Source organism: Dinoponera quadriceps, unplaced genomic scaffold, assembly GCF_001313825.1.
Source record: "Dinoponera quadriceps isolate SergipeBrazil2010 unplaced genomic scaffold, ASM131382v1 scaffold1831, whole genome shotgun sequence".
Lineage (NCBI taxonomy): Eukaryota > Metazoa > Arthropoda > Insecta > Hymenoptera > Formicidae > Dinoponera > Dinoponera quadriceps.
Window position 1 is genome coordinate 444,798 of NW_014556430.1, and position 22,093 is coordinate 466,890.

The window sequence follows — 22,093 nt, forward strand, 5'->3', positions numbered from 1 at the left end:
GTTATTAAAAAATTCAGGTTTGCAGGAACCGGCGCGCAGATTTTACATCGCCGCTAATAATGGACGCTCATGCGACATTTTTAGCAGTTTCGCACAGTCATAAAATTTTTTCAAAATCGCCAGCTGCTACAAACATCGGTGTTATATATTTATATCTTCTTCCTTCTTGAAAGGAAATAAAATAATTTACTGTTAAAGTCAGGCATAAGCTCGGGCTCTTCACGAGAAAAAAGATTGGTTGAATTTAACGCGATGATGAAGGAATTGAACACGTTTTCGTTGAAATAGAATTTCTAATATTTAAACAAAATTCGATTTTTAGGAACAGAAATTCGGTTTCTTTCTATCAAAATGTCTTTGGCTCGTCTATTGTCACGTTAATTCAACTAATCTTTTTTCTATGTGTTATAATGTTAGTTATTTAGATTGGCGTTCTATACACGGAGAAAAAGTTTCTTTGGATTTAAGATACGTATTTATTTGAATTTTGAGTTTAATTGCTTAATATTAAATATCATTTTGTTTGAATGAAAATGTTGTTTCACTAGAACAAAACGCTATCACTTAAGGGAAATAATGTTCGGTTTTCAACAAAAGACAAATTTATTTTATCATATATTAAATATTGTTCCATTGACACAAAGGAGTTTTCGGACATTCTTCTAACATCGAGTGTTGTTTTTTTTCAAATAATGTATTACTTATGACAACTATTGTAATGTCAGGATGAAAAAATAAAAAAAATATGTTATTTGACATAAAAATATTTATTGTTTGAGAAATCAAACATCCGTTTGCTCCGTTCCAGACAAATTTGTTTCAATCAAAGAAATTTCATGAAATCCAGAGAAATCTTCCTCTGTGCAGTAAAAATTCAACAATTTGTTCCGATTGATTCTCTTTTTTACCTTCTACCTGCTTTCTACGTCCTCGTCTGCAAAATCTTATTCTGCTCTACTATATTCTATAATTACGACGCGATTGGGCGGCCTCATTAAAATAAAATAACATTTCGAAGATCTCTCATCGAGATCTACATATTTACTTTACTCTCTCTCATTCGCGCGTCGTTTGAACAAATTTACGGTACGCTCGACACTGTCGCTATGCTCGGTCAAGTCGTATAGAGTAGCACCCTTCACTCTACGCTCCCCCCCCCCTATCCCATCCTGTACCAGGATTCCCGCTATATACGTATAGAGTAGCGCGCTTCATCCCTCGCGCTATCGAAGTCCCAGCGTGAATGCATTACGCATCAACGAATCCGGAGTAGCAATATCCTGAGTTGCTGGATGTTAGAGCCCGGGATTATAATACATTACCAATTCGACGAAGACCACGGCCATTTGATCTTGTTTCAGACTTTATTTCGCGTGCCGGCGTGCCCTCATCGGCTTTTAATACAAACTCGTCGTGCTCGCGCGCGCTCGACTGCTCCGAAATAGTATCGGATCGTGCGATAGCGGCGCGATTTTTAATGACCGATTTTAATATGACCGCAACATTGCGCGAAATATTGCTAGCGATTTCGCGTGCATTTTTCAATCGCGCTCAGTCTCGCTCGCCTTTTTACGTTAATGGACAAATTGTATCTATTTTCACGCGCGCGATCGATGACAGAGGGTCGCCCGAAAGATTGCTGACCGAGTGGATCGACCACACCGTCCCCCCGTTCCTCCTCCTCTGTCTCTCTCTTTTTTTTCCGACGCAGTGATACGCGGCTGTCATTTACACACTTCTGCCATTTCGTTGCGCAAACATGCCCTATTGTCGAAATAGCGAAATGGCACTTCTGCCAGGCGCGCTTGTCCGCCGCCGAAGAGAAATACTTCCACGAGCGTCCTCGTGTTGAGACCGAACTCTGTGTTATTCTTAAGATGGACGTCACCGCCCCTCCGAATGGACCGTTTTCCGAGTTTAGCGCTACGTGAGATTCTGATCAGAGATGTGCAGTCGTGACGACGATGGCGAAGTGGCACAGAATTAGAAATATTCAAGTAACGTTTCAATTTCAGTAATCAATTAAATTAGCCCGTAGATTGCCGGATTTTCAGTGGAAATTTTAAACGGCACCCACCATAAGTTTATTATTTATACTGAAAGAAAATATTTTCCTGCAACTTTATTCAACATCTAAGTAATAAATGTTGATTTTGAGCGCGCAAAATTAAAATAAATATATGTAAAAAATATTACGAACACGGAGATATTTATTTGTTATTTTTCTTAATGTTTCATTTATAAGTCAGTTGAGTTAATAGAAATGTAGACATAATAGAAAGTAGTATATAAATATTTAGATATGTGTATATGTGCATATATTGCGGATATTATTATAAATTGTGAAGTTTCTATGACTATATTTATGAAATAATGGTCAATAATTCTGAAATTTTTGAATAATTTCTATATTATCTTCTCGATATCACAGTAGTTTTTTTTTGTATTAAAATCCTAATATAGTTTAGAAGAAATTAAAAATAAAAGGATATCAGAAATACGTGTAAAAATCGTCATCTTTAGTTGCGATTATCTCAGCTTCCGAATAGTTAATCGTTTTCTAATCTTACAAATGTGTAGATAGTATTTCCACCAAAATACAGCTGAAATTTAAAGTAATTTCTAAGAAAATGATTTGACAGACCAACCTAATACTTTAAAATAATCGAATCGTAAACCATTTTCTTTATATATTCTGTGATATTTCTCATTTCATATTAACGCCGGTATTTTTATACGGTTCTTTGTTAGTCTGGAATAATAAATGTGACGATTATATATTTACCCGTTTGCCAACCTTTTTCCAACACACATTACGACATGCTTGTGTTTTATCGGTACACGTACCGCAAATTGCATCTTGATTTGCGGCATTAATTCTAGAGCGTTGTTCGAACTACTACTCACGCACGCCCACGAAAAATGTGTGTGCGGCAATTTGCAGCTAGGCGCGTCCGCGTTATTCGTTTAAATCAACGGGAAAATTGTTGTGCGTTTATTTTTATTTCGCCTCGTTTGTCGAAGTTATGTACTTTTATCGCCCGCGCGATCGCGCGTACTAATACGACTTTGAATGCGCACGTAGTGCACACGCGTACACACTAGAGGCGCGCGCAAATATTTTCTACACTTTTGAAAACACTTTTGATAATTCCGCGGACACGGTTGGTTGTACCTTCGAAAATACGGCCGGAGAATATTTCTCTTGCGCGCGCATCGCGACAATTATTTGTCACGTTACAGTCGAAAGAGAGAGAAAAAGAATGAGAGAGAAAGAGATGAGACGAGATAGATTTTTTTTACCATTAAGATAAAAGTACTAGTGTCTGGACGCGTACTTGAATATTATTATATCTTATTGTCTTGGTCTTTAAACAAACTTAATTTTTATGAAAATTGTGAAAACATATACACCTCTAATATATGTTATAAAAATGTTATGCAGAAAAATATGTTATTTATATACTATATTACATTTATACGTATATTCAATATATATATATATATATATATATATATATATATTCAATATATACTCTTGAATGGCTAAACATGCGTATTTAACTATTCCCCCAACTTTAGAAGGCAAAGAAAGGTGGAACAGCAGGACACGAACGGAAGGTGAAGCAATGAATGAATCCATGAGTATGCATTCTAAATTTAAAAATGATAATAAATAGAACCATTAAAATTGCTCATTAATCTTGTTAGCAATTGTAAGCAATTGTAAGAGGTTTTACTGCGGAATTTTTAAATAATTTATGAATTAAATATTACTGAGATTCTAGAAAATATTTTTCTCAGGATCGATCCGTGTGTGGAAGGTGGTTCGTTTACCAAAAAAGTTCGGTACGTTCGCAATACATCCTCCCGCAGAATAATATTAATCATGATAACATTAAATGTGTGTGGCACTAACACACACGTACACGTCTGTACTTCTCATGGCTCAATGTATCGCTGTGCGTTATGTTTAATTAGAACCAAGCAAAGGGCATAAAAATCACATGAAACAATAAGCAAGAATCCATTGGTCAAAAATATTAGAATAATACACGAATAACATAAATAAACGTCTGTCATCTTGGGGCCACGAATGACCTCGACTTTCTCTTGCGAAAGTTAAAGACCAGAATAGTAAGAGCGTCCGGAGTTAGGTAAAACGTCCGGGTATTGGTACTTTTATCATACGGAGAGTTCTTTAGACGGGACAGACTCACGCGTTATTTCCGCGCTCTCGTAATCCGGGCACGACACACAAATTACGGGCCATCCATCCGATTACCCTCCTCGAAGCCTCTTCCCGCAGCGTAAGTGCACTCGCGCGATGCAGCGCGCAAATCGCATAAGCCACTGCTAGATGGAGGAAGGAAGGAACGGGCAGAAAGGGGGTGGGTACGGCCAGAAGCGTAAAGATATGCACCCTCGCGAGCTCGCTATGAAATAATCATATGGTTAGCTAATGGCGGCCTCCGGGGCGAGCGGTCGCTCGTTCCTCGCCTCCCTCAACGCCGTCGGATGTATGCGGGGGCGGGGCGAGGGGATAATAAATAAATTCGATATATTTGCCCGTAACCCCCCGCAAACATTCAATGATAGATCGCAATCTCGGGCCGCAGCACCCTCCAACAACGCATCCCCTCCGTAAAGCGGACGTGCATGAAGATCGAGACGCAGGATCTTCCCGGTTGGCGCGAATCGCTTCGCTACCCTCGCAGAGCTGATCGGAGGCTACACACTGGTGAACGCGGCGCGGGGTGCTCTCGGTTTAATCGTTCCGCTAATTAAAGTTGTTTTAGAGATTCTAAAATATTGTTATTATATTTATTTTTTCTATCCATATTTTATTTTACATTATTTTTGTTCTGTATTCTTCATCCGTGCAGTTTTGACTGCCTTCCGATTTGCGTATTTGTTCGTCATTTTTTTTTCATCCTTTTCTACCTTATCTCATTATCTGCTGTCCCGAAACTTCTAAATATATCTTCTAATCTAACCTGTTTTCCATAAGCTACTATCTTGTATCACAATTAAAAAAATCGCAGTTAACGTACAATTGATTTACATATCGTTATTTCGTATATTTATCTTTATTCTTTCTTAGCCTTATAGAACCGATTAAAATTCTTATCAGAAAACATATTTTTATTTCCTTATCATCTATTATTATCTCAGAAGATGGATGGTAACGTATTAAATATTAATTTATTTTCGAGCAGCGATTCCGTCGCGCACGGTGTTATTTTCGCTAGCTAAACTCGACGCTTCGAACTTGGCGGTGCGCAACTGATCACGCGTGTTCTTTTTTACCTCGTGCAGGGAGTTTCGGGCCTTTGCGGATATTATTTCTGAATAGAGTCGCATCGAAGTACAGAGAGTCGTGAGTGGAAATCGTCGGGATTTGGCGACACACCTCGATTACGCGAGTGCGAAAGTATGATTCGGTGTTTCGCCAATGAGACGTCAGCGAACGCTTGGATCGGAAAGATTTATCCGTTACCCGAGCGTTCGGGTTAAAGGATTAAGCGATCTGGGACGCAGTGACTTTCACGGGCGTAATCCCACATGGAACGAAGCGGAGGAGAGGGTGCAAGAGAGTGAGAAAGAGATAGGAATGAGAGACTACTCGCTCATCCGAAATTATTGCATCCAAAGATACACGGTGTCCCTCCGTCGTCCCAACTGTCGCCGTGTTGTAGGTTAAGGGGAGGGTCTGTCGTGTAATCCGCCGGCACGGATCCGCCGTAGTTACGTGTGTTAAGCGATTCTAATCCGCGCGACGCGATCATTCCGTCGCATTTTATTAGCGATTTATTCGAGCGTCGAGCACGAGCTCGTCGTCGATACCGGCGGTTCGTGTTCGCACATCGTATTTCTCGCTTTGACAGACCCGGAGACCTCCTGTGTGTCACCCCATCCCGTATAACGAAGAGTCGCCACCCGCGCGCCAGGAAAGAAACCGGAAACCGATACCTTCGCAAGGTGAAAGTCGCATCGACGTCCTCAGAAACGACGCGAAGTATGCCATCCTTGGTCTTATCGAGATACACTCGTATGTTCGATCGAAGATGGTAGAAATTGTCGTAGTTATCGTTAACTACACAGAGAAAAAGGTTTGTTTGGATTTAATATACGTATATTCTTGACTCGGGTTTGTTTAATATCAACAACATGATATGCGATATCATTTTGTTTGAATGAAAACGTTGTTTCATTAAAGTAAACCATGCTGTTTGATAGAAAAAAATAAAAAAACTGTATTATTTAGAGGAAATATATAATATTTGATTTTCAATGAAAAAGAGACAATCATTTCATTATATATTAAATATTATTTCGCTGAAATAAGTAAGCTTTAATATTTTTCTCTAATATAGTATTATTTCCTTCAAATAATTTATTGTTTGTGGTAACCATTGTAATATGCTTGGATAAAAATATATAAAAGAAATATATTATTTGACTTAAAGAGAAAGAGTGAGTGAGTGAATGAGAGAGAGGGAGAGAGAGATTTATTGTTTATTGAATCAAACATTCGTTTGTTCCATTCCAAAAAGACAAATTCGTTTCAATTAAAGACATTTCATTAAACTCACAGAAATCTCTTTCTTCAGATGCCACAGTTACCAACTATAGCATCGTGGAAAATTACACGATTACATAAGTCGATTAAACGACATTGCGACGACGAGTGTCGACGATATCGCATCTTCTCCCCGGAGTTCGTTCCCTACGACTTCGTATTTTTTCTATTTAATCGAACTCGCCCTCGAAACGAGGGCGCGATCGGGCGCGGCTAACCCTGTCACTCTCGCCGTGTATCGTGGAGGTAAAATTTTCAAAGAGCAAATATAATTCTCCAAAATAACGGTGCCGATCGCCGACGGCCCGAAGCTGAGAAGGCGCACCATGAAACTAGTGCGGCGGGATTAACTTACAACTAGTTACGATTAGACGCGACAGTTGGTCTTCCACGGACGCGGTGCGAAGGGCAGCGGCAGTGCACTTGCGCGTCGTGTATTATATATTCCAACACCCTCTCATCGCGGCACGGAGCCATATATGTGCGTGTACGTGTGTACGTTTGTGTGCGTTCCTGCCGGCGAGGGTCGAAGGGGGCGGCGATAATACGCGCTGACAGGCACGCACCCCCTCGGGCTTGCGCGGCCGCGAAAGGGGATGCTGCCTACGAGAAAGGAAAACATATACATACAACAACCCGACAGAATGAGCATCGCGTGCGCCGACGCTTACGACCCCCCTACACCCCTTGTCCCTCGTTCGACCCTCTTCATCTCCGTTTTTCGCGCGTTCTAACCCCCTTTCCTTTCTCTCTCTCTCTCTCGAGCGCGCGCGCGCTCGGAATTACGCACTGATGTTATAATCCTCTCGTGTTACGCCGTCGCACATGCTGTCCTGTAAGCAATACATTGTTTTTTTTATCCGGTTCCATCTCCCTCCTCCTGCACCCATATGCACACTTCGCTGCCCTGCGATCGCCCGGTATGATCGACGGGCGATTGTCGAGTGCACCGCCGTTTTGTGCCCAGGAAGCGAGATTCTTCCCTCGTGGACGGAACACGGAAGTCAACGATGCGCTCAGATGAGAAAATCTTTTCTTTGGAATCCGCGAGTAGACGCGCCGACGTTGTTACGTTGTTACGGCGCTAACTTTTTAACTTTATTCTCCTATATGGTGAATCCTTTCGTCATTCTTTTCTTTTTGTTTAAGATCGACGCAAGGAAAAGCGAGCGTGGAAATGTAATTGATAAATTCTGCATTTCCAGGCGTACTTTGGATTTAATTACATTTTTATGTTATAAATATATCCGAAATAATTCTCTCAATAGATATCGGAAGGTATCAAAGCGCGTTATTTTCGCAGTCCCGTCGATCTCAGGAAAATAACGCGCGCCGAACACTTTGTGCTTCAGCTATCTGGTGGCCGGCGGCCTGGTGGATCGCGTGTCGCACCACAGCCAGGCCCTGATCGAGACGGATTTCTTTCTGGATCAGGAGCACGAGTCGCCATTGCTCGTATCATCTTTCGATCTTCTCGCACGTATCTGCGGTCATCTGAAGAGGTCCGTCGATCAAGATAACGTCAGCGTACACGGCGAGGGCGGCAACGTGGAGCAAACAAGCTCCGAGGCACATTTGTTGTCGACCTTGTCGGCGACCGAGGCCTCAGGTGCGATCGGCGCACTTTATACGGCGGTCGCGTTGACGCCGCAGAATCAGAAGGGGGCCTCGCCGACGCCCAACCAGACCTTCTCCACCGCCGTGCGCACCCTGGCCGCTCGCGGTCTCAAGCTCCTCAAGTCGATCGCGGAACTCGATCTTCGGACGCTACAAGTAAGCTTCTTATTTTCTCTACCGAGACACACCGGATGTGGATGGAATATCCGAGTCGCAATTTTAGTTTCATTTTCAATCTTTACTTAGTTAGAATTTTTTTTTATTTAGAATCTTAGTTCTTATTTTATACTAGTTCTTACTTTATTGAGAATTTTAGTTCTATTTTAAATCTTTATTAGATCTTCTATTGTGCTCCTTCGCTACAAATGGGAAGTATTTCCGTATTTTCCTCTTGAAAATTTAATGTAGAACTAAGTAGACTCGATGTGAGACTAACTATCGTCACCTTTGAATATTTTTAAGAAGTAAAAATATTTCATTGGCGGTCAGGTGAAAACAAGTTTACATTTGCAGAGGACATTTACATGTTCGAGAAGCGACGATCATTATTGGTGTCGATAGAATTTCTGTTGGATAAATGTATCTCTTACTCTCGAAGATATTCGGTAGTTATTGTCTCGTCCTGTGTACGACCAGTTTTCAGACGTTCTCGCAGAATCAAAACTGCTTGATTAATATTTTTATGATTCGTGAGCGTAACACAGCGTCGCGCGGTTTAGCCGACGCAATTTTATCATTCCGCTCTAATTTTGTCCCGCACTCCTCCCCAGACACATCGTGCTAAATGTGACTGTTTAATATCATTCGTCTAACGTGATGATTCCATTTCGGTATAAATGTGAAACGGACGCCGGATAGTTATATTTGATGGAAATTGGTGGAAATATAGACCTCGGTCCATGCCCAGCCTCATAACTTACGCACGGCTTATTAATTCAAACAGTCAGTCTCCTTTTATAATCACAATCGAGCAATGTAATTACATATTTCTATAAATGCCCTTTTAAAAGTAGATTTTTAAAGCAAAATATAAGAATCGAGAGTGTCTTTGCTATAATCTTAGAAACAATAACTTCGTGCTTCCAAAAATTAGGATGCTGATAAATTAATACATTAAACACATAGACTTCGATCAACTGAATTTCTGTTGATTTAAACAATAAAATTAACTTCGACAATATTTCTTCCGGTTTAATTTATCGGAAGATTCCCCCGAACGAATTGTCGCATGACGCGAACATGAGCGTGAAAAATCGAAAATTACTAGCAGTGTGCTAAGTTTCCGGCTTGTGTGGGAATGGACAATTTGATGTATCAATTTTCCAGGGCCTGCGACACGCCGGCACGGAGCGGATAAAAATTTAATTTTCTCAGCCGTTCGAATCTGTCGCGCGAAATCGAATAGCCGATACGGTTGAGTCATACGTACTAGCAGCAAACGATCATCTCCAACGTACTGATCTGCATAGGATAATCGTTAACCGTTTGAATCGTCTGAGAATGAGAATACGTAATCAAAAGTGACGGTATATTTGGGAAACAAAGGAATCTGCGCAATTCCATTACGGCGAATTTATTTTCAAACACTAAAGCACGTATTAATAGTTTATTATAACCTATACATCAACTTTGACTTTCTACAACCGATTTTTTAAATGCAATTAATTATATTTTATACTTACTCAAATTTTTAAAGTGAAATCCCAGCCGAAATGAATGAAAGTTCACTTGAAACGATAGTGACAAATACCATCATTCGGATTCATAAGAATGAATGTTTCGCTCAAACTTAAAATGGATTCTTAATTCATACGAGTAAATATTTCACTCGGTTGGAATACATTTATTCCCGATGGAATGCGTTAAATTTACTCTTCAATTTCGAATGAAAATATTCACTCGACGATTCAGAACGGAGAAGCCACCGTGTATGAATGAAGAGTCGCTCGAATTCGATAAGCTCTGCTGTTAAGGATTCTTCTCTAGTGCGGAAAATTTCACTTGAAGACATTTGAAGAGGCCCACAACTTAGTGAGACGCGGTAGCATCGCAATATCGGTTACCGTCACGGCATTCAATGCGTTAATATCAATGAGATCACACTGTCGTCGATATGCGACCATATGTATATGTGTGTGCGAGATGGTTTGTTCTTTTTGTCTGCACTCGGACTACATTGGAATGGAGTTAGGACAGGCAAATACAGTAAAAATTTTCCCACAATACAAGAATGCAGAAGAAGATAAAAGAACGCGATAACTTCACGCAATGACCAACATATGCTGTAGAAATATAAATAAACAAATATATAACTTAAAACAATGACATTGAACACTTATTAATGTAATATAAATAGAAGTATTATATATTACAGATATTATATTTTTATTTATATTACACTATTGTTTAATGTCACTGCTTTAGACTATAATTTCATCCCTTTTTCTTCAACGCTAGTTTACATTTTATTTCGATGGACTAAAAAGTGTAACTTAGTTCAAGTAAAAAGTTCATTCCAAGTTCATAGCTGTTATGTTGAACTGCATTGTTGTATTAATTCGAGATATAGGGCGGTATTTATAGTCGGATCTTATATTCGAGATCGTCTCAAATTCATCTTCTGCTTTGTAGCCAATGAAATAAGCCATCTTAAGTCTAACATAAAACATTAAATATAAGACCCGACTATGAATGCGACGGCCCTACACTGAAAACAATATTTAGTAATAAATATTAAAATTTAACGAATATTTGCCTGCAAAATATTTGATTACTGCAACCGAATAATTTCGTTTCATATATCAAATCTACAATATATCACGCACAGTACTGTATACGGAACTAAATGATTTGGTTGCAGAAATATTTGCCCGGCAAATATTCGCCAAATTTTAGTGCTTATCACCGAATCTTTTTTTCAGTATAGAACAGCCAGTTCGGCGAACCGTCGCGCCGAGTGCACTGCTGGAAAGAATAGCAAACGTGACGCTATTTCCGTCAAAAGGAGCGCTTTAGCGTACATTTCTTGTACCGATGCAGGCGGTTCAGCTGAAAAGAAGGAACCCGCTGCGGGCAGATTCGCGTCCATTAGACACTGCTGCGAGCTCCATTACTCTTTAATTCGCGACGGTCTTCGATTCGGCGTTACCGAGTGCTCCCCCGGGCGCCACCTCTCCGAATGACAACGATGCCGCTTGTTGCCGGCAACAATGCGGCTTATCGCAGGGCGTCGAGTGTGATGGAGATATCATGTATCGCGGGGGTCCGCCTGTCAAGACGCGAAAGGCCTCCCGTGAAGTCCTCGCCGACCGCGAATTGAATCGGTGTCTCGCGCCCCCTTCGCCAAAACCACCCGGGCCATCCCGCGCCCCGCGGGAGGGTGAAACTCCCGCGGGAGCTACCGTCGATTATCCTGCGGCCCAGACGAGCCCCGGTGTGCACATTTGCCGAAAAATCAACGGTTATTATCCATTCTCTTTGGCCGCTCCCGACGATGCGGTTTCGCGATGACAAAGCCGACCCGGCCGGCTGGCAGCTTCGCAGCCACTCCGTCGCTGTGATCCAGATAAAGCCCGTCTTAGATTTCAACGGACTCCCGATCTTGAGGGGGAATTGGTAATTTAAGATCAAGAAGAGAGAGAGAGAGAGAGAGAATTATATCGATATGCATCAAGCGCCGATAAGTTATTACTCTGTGTCAGATTTGCGTGTAAAGCGGCATCCACGATGCGAATTGAAGGCGTAAGAAATTGACCAATCACAATCGATTATTCTTCTCGTATTTGACTTTGATTGGTCAATCTCTTACGGCTTAAAGCTCAAGTCTTACGTCTGAAATTCTCATTGTAGACACCGTCTAAACTGCATCATCATCAACAGCTCCCGGCTCGCTTTCGCGTACGGAGAAAAGTTTGGCTGATTGATCTCGCTTTGTTGAGAACTTATTTGGCGTTGGGTTTGATAAGTAAAATTTTGGCGACGCGTCGTCTTATCGTTCGTCATTGAACTTCGTCATCGCCCTTTATGGTGATGCGTTTGCTGCGTATTTTATTCTTTCAACGAATCTCGACGGCTAGATGCTATAGGGAAACGCAGTATAAGGGACGATGTCAGACACGTGAGTCTTTTGCACAAAATATTTTGTTTACAGAACTTTCTGGGTGTCGAAGGCACAAACTTGCAGTGGCGGTTCATAGCGAGTCATCTGATAACCCGACTGTCCCGCGACAAGCCGGAAGTGGGATCGATGCAGATTACGAGCAGCACTTACATCCTCTCGGAATTGTTCATGGTGCTCGGCTACTTCGCCGTTAACAATCCGGATAATCAGGTAATGTTTGCACGCTGCGGACTGTCCGATGCGACCTCGGGATTCGTAAAGATTCCTCAATATCCGAATATATCAAAGTTACTTGTAAATTTAAAAAATTCAGTCGTTCCCTTGGAAACAACGTTTGCTAGAAAAGGAAACACAAATATATTTCCCAAATATTTTTCAATATTTTTCTTTAAAATTTGTTACCGCTCCTACGGACATTGAAACAAAAAAATGGGGACACCTTTCCAATTTTAAGATCTCCGATGTTAATTCTTTTTACGGACTTCGAAAGCTTCGACCACCTCCTTGGAGATCTTAACAGTGTTCCGAACTTTCTTCCTCGGTTACATATTATTTTGTCTCGAGGATACTCCCTCGCTTCGGTAGCGACCGGCTAGCATCTTAAGATCTCCGAGTAGTAATTTTCCCTCGGCCGAGGTAACCTCGAGTCACCCGGTACGTTCGCTGAAATACCGTCCGGTGAAACGAATGTGGTGGATGGCGCGTACAGCGCGTTACCGGCGAGAAGAAGGAAGAAGCTGTTAGACACAACACACTCAGCGGACCTCCCATCAATATACGGCCGAACGCCGTTAAGATATATTTACGGCGTTCCGTTCCATACGTCTCACGACGCGTGCACGCGTGCACATGTGCGCATACGCACTCTTCCGTGCAGTGCCGGTCCATCGGTTCGCGGGGCCGCGCGGAAAATTCGAATAAATAATTAAGTAACGCGCGCACGCGCGAGAGAGAGAGATGGAAAAACACTAGAGGGGATCACGGCGCGGACGATATCGGAAGTAATCTCCAGAGATGAATCGAGAAATGAAGCGCATAGCGCGATCGAAACGAACACTCGTGGAAATAACAATATCCGGCGTGGCGAGATAAGTAATAGACACTCGGGGATATTCAACTTTTACCGCAACTGTAAAACTATCGCTTGTGACAATCAATATGCTTGCGTTTTAATCGGTACTTCTGTGACAAAATGCGGCTTGATACTTTGGAAAAAATAAGACAGTCAAATCGCAACGAGAGGCGACAGTTAATTAACGGCCAGTGTCTCATTTGTGGAACGTTTCTTTTTTTCACTGCAGATAAAGTCACTCGATTAATATATAATTTTTTATTACGTTATTTGTTCAACATATCTAATTCCTACGTTATACCTGTGGGTCTTCGATGAAAGTAATTCTAATCACTAATCAAAGAATTCTTTACTGAGAGGAAAAATATTTAAAAATTAAAAAAATATATTTATAGATTCGAGGTACTAATAACACATTTACTTATATCAATATATATATATTTTGACACGGTACAGTAAAAAATGTTATGTTACAGATGGCCCACTAAAATGTATTTTTTAACATATTCCATTAAATTAAATCTAAATTTTGTACTGCATGAGAGAAAAAAATTTTCTTCCAAATGAGGAAATATTCAATTTCTTAAATCTATAGCTTTTCCTGAAAGCAATTATTTATCTTATTGAAATTAAACAATTTAGATTTGAGTAAATAATGTTTATTAATAGCCACGAATAAATATTTGCTATATTTAGATATTTTTTTCTCTTAATACAGGAAATAAGCAGACTTTAATTAAACGTATTCGTGAAACGAATTATAACCTTGAATTGGCTAATTAAAATTCCCCGGAAAACGGAGATTTCTGTGCTCCGCTCTTCGATCGAATTTTGTTGCTCCGGCGTTGATAAGAATAATTCGATCAACGTACCTCTTTCGTGCGACAAAAGTGTTCGGGGTGCGAAGCTAAGACCGGTCCTGCGGACGCGTCGATCTCGCGGACGCGTGAATCGGGATGTAACGCTGAGTGCACCGCCGACGTCGCGCATTCGTCTTTCAGCGCTTTTTTAAGGAGCCGCTCTCCTCCCCCTTCAAGAACGAGTCGACCCTCCGAGAAGAGTAGCTGCCTCGGGAAAATCGTCTCCCGAAGAGAGGGAGAAAGAGAGGGTGAAACGACGAGACGCTTTTAAGCTTCTACGAGCATCTGCGGCAGCCAAGGTTATCGCGCCGGCTACGACGGCTACCTTCTGCGCCCGCGATCATAAACACGTCTATGCTCGTAACCGAATTCGAGGAGTGGCTTTCTTTTTCCCTTCTTTTGCGGTGGCGCCAACGTGCGTGACATGTTAACCGTTCTCCTCTTATTTATTTTCAACCCGGCGTTTATCCTCCCGGCACCGGCCGCGTGGCACCTACACGCCCGCTAATTGCGACAGGCTCATCTTCGCCGTGTCCGATCGACACCGTCGCGAGAGGTCGAAGTGCGCGAACGTTGCTCGTGAAATTCAACGAGCTTTCCTCCCTCATTTTCGTCGCTCTCGTTTCCCTGAATATCCGCCGAGTTACCCGCGTACGTTCGGGCCAAAGATTGGGAAGCTGCCTCGCGTCATAACTCGAAACGTGTCGAGCGACTCGCCGTGCGGATCGATAGGACTACCTTCCCGCAGTTTCCGCGATATAAAAGCGCGCTCTCTCACCGGGCGTCGCGAATCAATCGTCATCGAGTTATGTGTGCTACCGAATTGCATTGCCGCGCGGTTACGGCGACCACAACGGACGGGGCGATCTTCGACAGGACACACGGACGCGATACGGGCTGCGGGGAAACGAGAATGCGTAATGTGGGCATTTCCTGCGAGAGTTTTCTGCAGGTGTGTTCGAGGAGTACAACGTCCTGTTCACGGTGGCACTTGTCGCGCTAGACGCAGATGTCCGGTGACGTCTCTTCGCGTCGAAGACTCTCTCGCTTCCGTGACACCTGGGCCGTGTCCAAGTTCTCACGCTCTTTTAAGAAAACTTACCCGGCCGTCTTAATTAACCGTCTTGGCCGTACATAACAATCGAGGGACTCGTGAGCATCATGCGGGTAATTTGTGATTACGAGGGAATCTTCGTCCGGCCCACCGGCCTTATCTCGATCAGAGGTTTCTTTGAACACGCGCGGAAAACGTAAAAACCCCGGTTTCGCGAGTGCAGAGTGAGATTCTTGAGATTCATAAGGAGAGAAAATTGTAATATTTACGAATTAACGCGCACTTATATTTAATGTATGTAACTATACAGAGAAAAAGGTTTCTTCGGATTTAATATGCATATTCGTATGACTTGTATTTGTTTAATATAAATAATAACATAAACAACATAATTTAATATCAAATATCATTTTATTTGAATAAAAATGTTATTGTTTTATTAGAATAAATCATGTTGTTTGATAGAAAAACAGTATTATTTAGAGGAAATAATATTTCGTTTTCAATAAAAAAGAAAAAAAAAAGAAAAAAATTATTTCATTATATATTAAATATTCCACTGGAACAAAAAGAAGCTCTTTAATATTTTTCTAACATATTTTTTGATTTTGCGTTTTAGTCTCCGCTTGGAGATTTTTTGTTTCATGAGGTCCTTGGCTAGTTTGTTTGGGTACTCATCCAGTCTATTTTTGTATTTTCCCAGTGCTTGTTTCAATAAAAGAAATTTTATTAAATCCAGAGAAATCTTTTCTCCGTGTATTTTACCATTTGGTTAAAATTTATAGGTCTAACAGAATATTATTATTTTTATATCTAGTGAATAGAACTAGAGAAAGTCACTAACTTAAAACTAATTATCGTTTTTATCGTGTCAATAAATCCTTGGTAATTTTCAATCACCCTTCTTGCCTATCGTCGCATCGGTGGGGATTTTCTAGAGTTACTGTAAGAATTGCGCGGAGTAAAAACGAAAAGAAATTACACGCAAAAGAATAATACATCGAGGTGCATCGTCTGAAATCTGCTTCAGGTGGTCCTCCAATCGGCAGGCGCGGGTCCTAGCGTTCTACAGCAGTTGTGCACTCTACCGTTTCCTTTTTACGGAGACCCCAAATTGATACCCTACACATCGCCGGTGCTTTTAGCCGCCACGCATCAGAATCCCGAAGCAATGGCGATATTGTCTTGCGAATTATCGTACGAGGTAAGTGGATACGAATATGATCTGGTAACGTTGAATTAATGACGCCGTTTTTTAATATTTTCATTTCCTCTACCGTAAGTTTTCCTTTGGTTTAATCCAAAAACTATATAACGAACCCAAGCATACTTCTTGTTTGATTAAAAGCTGATTTTTATGTATATAAATAATTATATATCACGTAGTTCAATTAATCTCTTATGCTGTATCTGTCATATTTCAAGTCTTAGCTTTCCGGCTCTTGGGAGTTTTCCTTATTCAATAATAATTCTGCTATCGTGTTGATTGCGTCGTAATCGACGCAGCGATTCAATTCGTGAATTGATGCAATTCATTTTTTTTCACTAACACGTATTCTACGATCGATAAAATTATTGAATAAATTTGCAAATTGTGCAGTTGCTGGAGCAGTACAAAAATTCGGAAGAAGGTAAAGTAAATCCTTTGGTGCGTTTGCTGAAGGATAACGCCTAGTCTGCCTGCCGTCTCGTACGTTTCACCGATTTCGCTCGATTAGTTTAATTCCGCTCGCTTGGAGCTCGTTAAGTATCGCAATCTGCACGCATATCGGAATCATCGTCGTCGATGGATCATTAAGGCCAGCCGGCGAGCCGTTCCGTACGCGTTACCGCCCGGAAAAGCGTAGAAAAACGAATTAAAGGAACCTGCATCGGATTCACTTCGCAGTGCCTCGTATCTCATTATTTCGCGATCAGAGATTGCGTCACACCAAACGATGATAATTCCCTCGTGTCAAGCGAACACGACACGTTCGACCGCGCGTGTTCCACCGTACCCAGAAATAAAACTCGATTTGCAAGCCGAGTTAAATTAACTCCTAAGTAAAGCGAACAAAGTACGTATGTTAATTTAGATCGGCGCTTCCCGAACCATTTCGCTCGCCTATTTGCGGCCGTGATAATACGCATGCGCGCGATATTCCGCTTCGCAGACGCGCAAAACATGGACCGCTCGTCAGTTTCAAAACCGAACGATCTGTAATTTTATCTCATTAATTTTTTTCTCAGCTTCTGCAACTTTTCGTGCGTGTCGCGCGACGATTCGCGGATCGTACACGGCGAGATCGCGCACTTTCGATTAATCGCTTGGTGAGTAAACTCACGTCACGCTTCGTTGAACGTAACCGCGCGCCGCATAATTTATTCGCGCGCATCGGTAGCGACTTACGATCGAAATTGCCTGTCGCTTTCGGTGAACGAATGACGACAATAAACATCACGGCGATCAACGCTGGCACTTCGGTTCAAACTGAGTAGGTGCTCAACCGAAGTTATCGCGTGGCAGTCCGTGAGTTATCCCGTATGATGTATTTTTACGGGCTTCTCTCTGGCAAACAAGCGACACGTATGCGAGACTCGCTCCTCTTCGAACGGCCCGGCGTGAGAGAACGATGGGCGCGGATATTTTCAACTCTGGGATACGTGATATCGCAGGTGAAAAAAACACAACGTATAAAGGAAAATCGATCGTAAGAGATTTAATCTGTGCACTATAAAAAAAAATGTAGCCAGCGGAAGGAAGACGAACATTCCTACTTCGATGAACTTCAGAACGCGCCCGGTATTCGGTGGAAAGATTTATCTTCCGAGAATCACAGAATAAATTCGATTAGGCACGGATGTGTTCCCGAGACTCGATGAAAAAGAAAAAAATATTGCGGTCTTTCTGACACGAGTCTGAGTCTTAAAGAAGCGGCGAGAAGTTAATCGAAAGCAGAACATCGCGAAAAGCGTCAAGCATCCCAGGGTTGAAATCGTAGTAAAGGAATTTCAAAACACCAACTCGATAGAGAATCCACGCTTTGCTTCGCGATGTCTGGATATCCGTAAAACGTGCGTACATAAGAGTGAGACGAATGAACTTTGGTTACATTCGAGCGTCTCTCATTTGTTTCTTCCGTATGTAGAAGAAAACGTCTCGAGAAAGAAGAGAATGCGAAATAACCTGTCGGTAATTCGATGTGTAAGTGATACGATGAATGTGAAGAAACCGCGCGGGATGTCCTTGAATCTAGTCCTTTTAACGTTAGTGGAGCTGTAGATTAATAGTAATCTCTCGCAATCTTCATTGCGTATTTCGTATTGTATTTTTTACGACCGCCCATTTCTTTCCCACGCGTGCCAATCTATCGTGCAAAGGATGTGTCTTCAATTGGGCCTTCTTGATATAGTAATCGTCGCGTGGTGAGGCCCGATAGCAGTAGGAAGATCTTGATGCGTGTGTTCGCCACCTAAACCGTACGCGAAATAACGAGGTCCTCTCGAAAAGTTTCTCACGGATCGAATTTGCACCACCATCGCGCGTTCATTACGCAGAATTGATCTTACGAGTTGACGTTACGCGCGTACGAGTTTCCGTAGCTGCAACATACGCATTCGTGCAATGTCCTGCCAATGCAATTGATATTAAGTACTATATTATAGATATATAAATATAAAAACACACACACAGAATATTTAGACGCGTACACGCGATATATTCAAGAGACATTTGACATTAAGGAATTACACTCGAGTGGCTCGAAGAAACGTCCGATATTTGAATTTCTCTGCTAATCACATTATTGACTTTACGAAGATGTCCTTTGGAAGGGTGGTTTTTTTAATGCTTTATACTTTATTTATATACTGTACGAAGCTTATTACGGAAAGTTGATACGTATCGCTGTTTTTGCTGCTTTCATGAAGCTCGTCATCACTAATCGGAATCTAAAATATCTCGGTAACTACTAGATTAATTTAGCTACTTTAGTAGTTTTGCATGAACATTCTTAGTGAAATTATCTAGTCTTTATTGTAACCGATTTTTAAAATATTAATTTTTAATAAAGTAACATTCACGCGAAGTCACAAGTTCCATTTTTCGCCACAAAATTTCTCTTCTTTTTATTTATGGAAGAAAAAAACTATAATAGATATAAAAAAAATCGCACAACGAAGACTAAGTAATCTTATTAAAAGTACTTCTGCAAAATTACAAAGCCAAATTAGTTCAATAGTTTTCGAGATATTTAATACTGATTAGCGATGATGAGCATCATGAAAGCACCCCTCAAAAGGATATCTTCATAAAGTTTCAATGATATGACCAGCAGAAAACCATAAACATTAGTAGTTTTTCAAATCGCTCGGTGTGTAGCCCCTTAATGATAATCGCAAGTCGAATGAGAATGAGAATCATAAATGTCTCACATACGTTCGACCTTAAGTAATATATATAACATATATATATATATATATTAATGATTAATTTATGACATAACACGTCGGTCAGTTCTCGCCGAAATTTTCGCTATTCAAACGAATCGAGGAGAATTCTCATTGGGATGAGAACTTTCGCGCAAGTCGACCGACATCCCCCGCACGACGATTGATAGTCCAATTAAATCGCAATGTTTAGTGAGCTAGATCATTAGCGTCGCTTTCGTCGGATGCTGAGGATATTCGCGGGCGTGATTCGCATTACGGAGAGGAAGAGGAAAAGAAAGAAGCAGTATTTTTCTACGGTAGCTCTTACGAACGCGCATACGATTAGACTTTATAGTGACGTTTGCGAGAGAAAGAGAGACGTGACTCCGCGACGCAGCTCCGTTAATTCGATTACGAGACGTACTTATGTATCTCCACTGCGTCATTTGCAAGGATTCCTGCGAGCGTCGCGACACTCATAGCGATTATTTAGGGATAATGCGTTCCGGAAAAATAATATCGATTCTTGTGACTCGTTAATGCCGGAACGATGAACACCGAGAGACATCCGTCTAACATTTTTACTCATCGTCTCGGAAATCGAAAGACTTTCCGGCAGGATCGTCGTTTTAACTGTCGCAAAAAAATCATTTTTACCGTAAATACACATACATCAGCTGAGCTTTTAATAATTTTCTGCTCTGTATTTTCCACTTGTTGCGTTACACGGAACCGTTTCCTTCGCTGTTACACATCAGGTGTCGTAATAAACGTCGAGGCGAATAAAAGCGACAGGTCTCCCAGGTATCGATCGTTCTGACTCCGACATTAAGTTCATGATCTGTTCACAAATTTGCCTGAGATCAAACAGGGCGGGCGAGTGACGCGGTGAACGTTCTCGTTGATAAATTCAACGATTTCATTTTGGGAAAATCCATGAATACGACGAATCGTTCATTTTCTTGTCACCGCGTCCCAATTTGACGCTTTGTGCGAAGACCGGGCGAATCTGCGTCGACCGCGTTAAGTAACGTTAAAACGACCCGGAAAATATAGGCGATTTTTTCATCGTGAGGATGAGGAGGCAATTTTAAGGTTTTTATTGCGAACGTGTTAAGTGTCATGCGTGTGCATTCGATGCGCGTCCGAATTTTTTTTGTCACGCAACACGCGCATACGCTTGGCGTATGTATGTGTACATATACGCGAAGGAGTAGGCTAATATATTACACATATGTAACATACCATCCGTATTATATAATAAAGGTAACACTTTGCGATATATACGACTGTCCCTTATGTGTGGAATTTCTTGTCTAACGTAAGAACGACATGACGAAGGAAAAATGCTGTACCACGTGAAATGCGAAGTGAAAAGAGAGTCATATACGGAAAAAATTTTTATCAATTCAAATTCATATTCTCATGTATAAGCAAGAATGCACTAATTTTATTGTGCAAGAATCCGCAAAAAATCATATTTTAATTATTCAAAAATCATTTTTTCATGAAGAAAAAATATTAGATGGAAAGAACGACATCTAAAAATTATATGAGTGAAGATATCGTTCTGTTTGTCTAATATTTTTTCTTTTCAATTAATGAAAATTATTCTTATAATATATTATTCGGATAATAAAATTATAACATTTTTAGTAAAGCTATTTAGAATTTTTTTATATAAGCAAGTTTCATCTTCATATAAAATTTTTGCTTATATATGAGAATATAAGTCTTGAATTAATACTAATTCTTTTTCTATGTAGCTGTAATATTGATTCGAAAAGGATGAAAAGCAGGTAAGCCACGTGAGCGGCAACAGAGAGAGAGAGAGAGAGTCTCATCTAGGTGAGTAATTTAAAAATCAAAGACCGTCGATAAGATATCGCTAATAATTCGACGTTTCCTCGCTGTTATCCACAAGTGTATTCTTTATTCTCTACCGTCGCTTGAAAGTACGCGAATATAAGTCGCCTGTTATACTTCTTTCTTCCTCCTCTCCCTTTCTCTCCTTTCCTATTCGGATATTTCGCGATGATCGAGGACGAATCGAGTTAGAAGAAGGATGCCTGTCGTCGGATCGAAAGAGGCGCCGACGAAGTTCCCTCTGTGAAAAACGGCATCTCGGCCAGAAATGTGACACCCTCACAGGCACGTCGGGGGTGTGCGCGCGCCGTAGAGAGAGAGAGAGAGCCTGTGTGGATGACGTATGGGGGTCCATAGGGTAATTTTTTTTCCGAAGCGTTTTAGCGCGATGCGCCTCTACTTTTTCCGGCGTCGTAATCTATAGGCGCACTTAATACAACCGCTCGTTTGAGTAACCTCGCCCTCTCCTTTCTATGCTTTCGCTCGCCTCCTTTCCGTTCCCCCCCCCCCC

The 22,093-nt window shown here is 41.2% G+C and overlaps 1 protein-coding gene across 6 annotated transcripts in view; it reads left to right on the forward strand.

Annotated features, from left to right (window-relative positions):
• LOC106747364 (S phase cyclin A-associated protein in the endoplasmic reticulum) overlaps positions 1–21,000 on the forward strand; it is a 47,270-nt gene extending 26,270 nt beyond the window's left edge. For all 6 annotated transcript variants that reach the window (XM_014624808.1, XM_014624812.1, XM_014624810.1 and 3 more), the window contains 4 exons: positions 7,936–8,356; positions 12,351–12,530; positions 16,337–16,510; positions 16,907–21,000. In XM_014624808.1, the coding sequence (XP_014480294.1) occupies positions 7,936–8,356; positions 12,351–12,530; positions 16,337–16,510; positions 16,907–16,981 (850 nt within the window). In that variant the 3' untranslated portion in view covers positions 16,982–21,000. The remainder of the gene's footprint in view (positions 1–7,935; positions 8,357–12,350; positions 12,531–16,336; positions 16,511–16,906) is intronic.
• Positions 21,001–22,093: the final 1,093 nt, after the last annotated feature.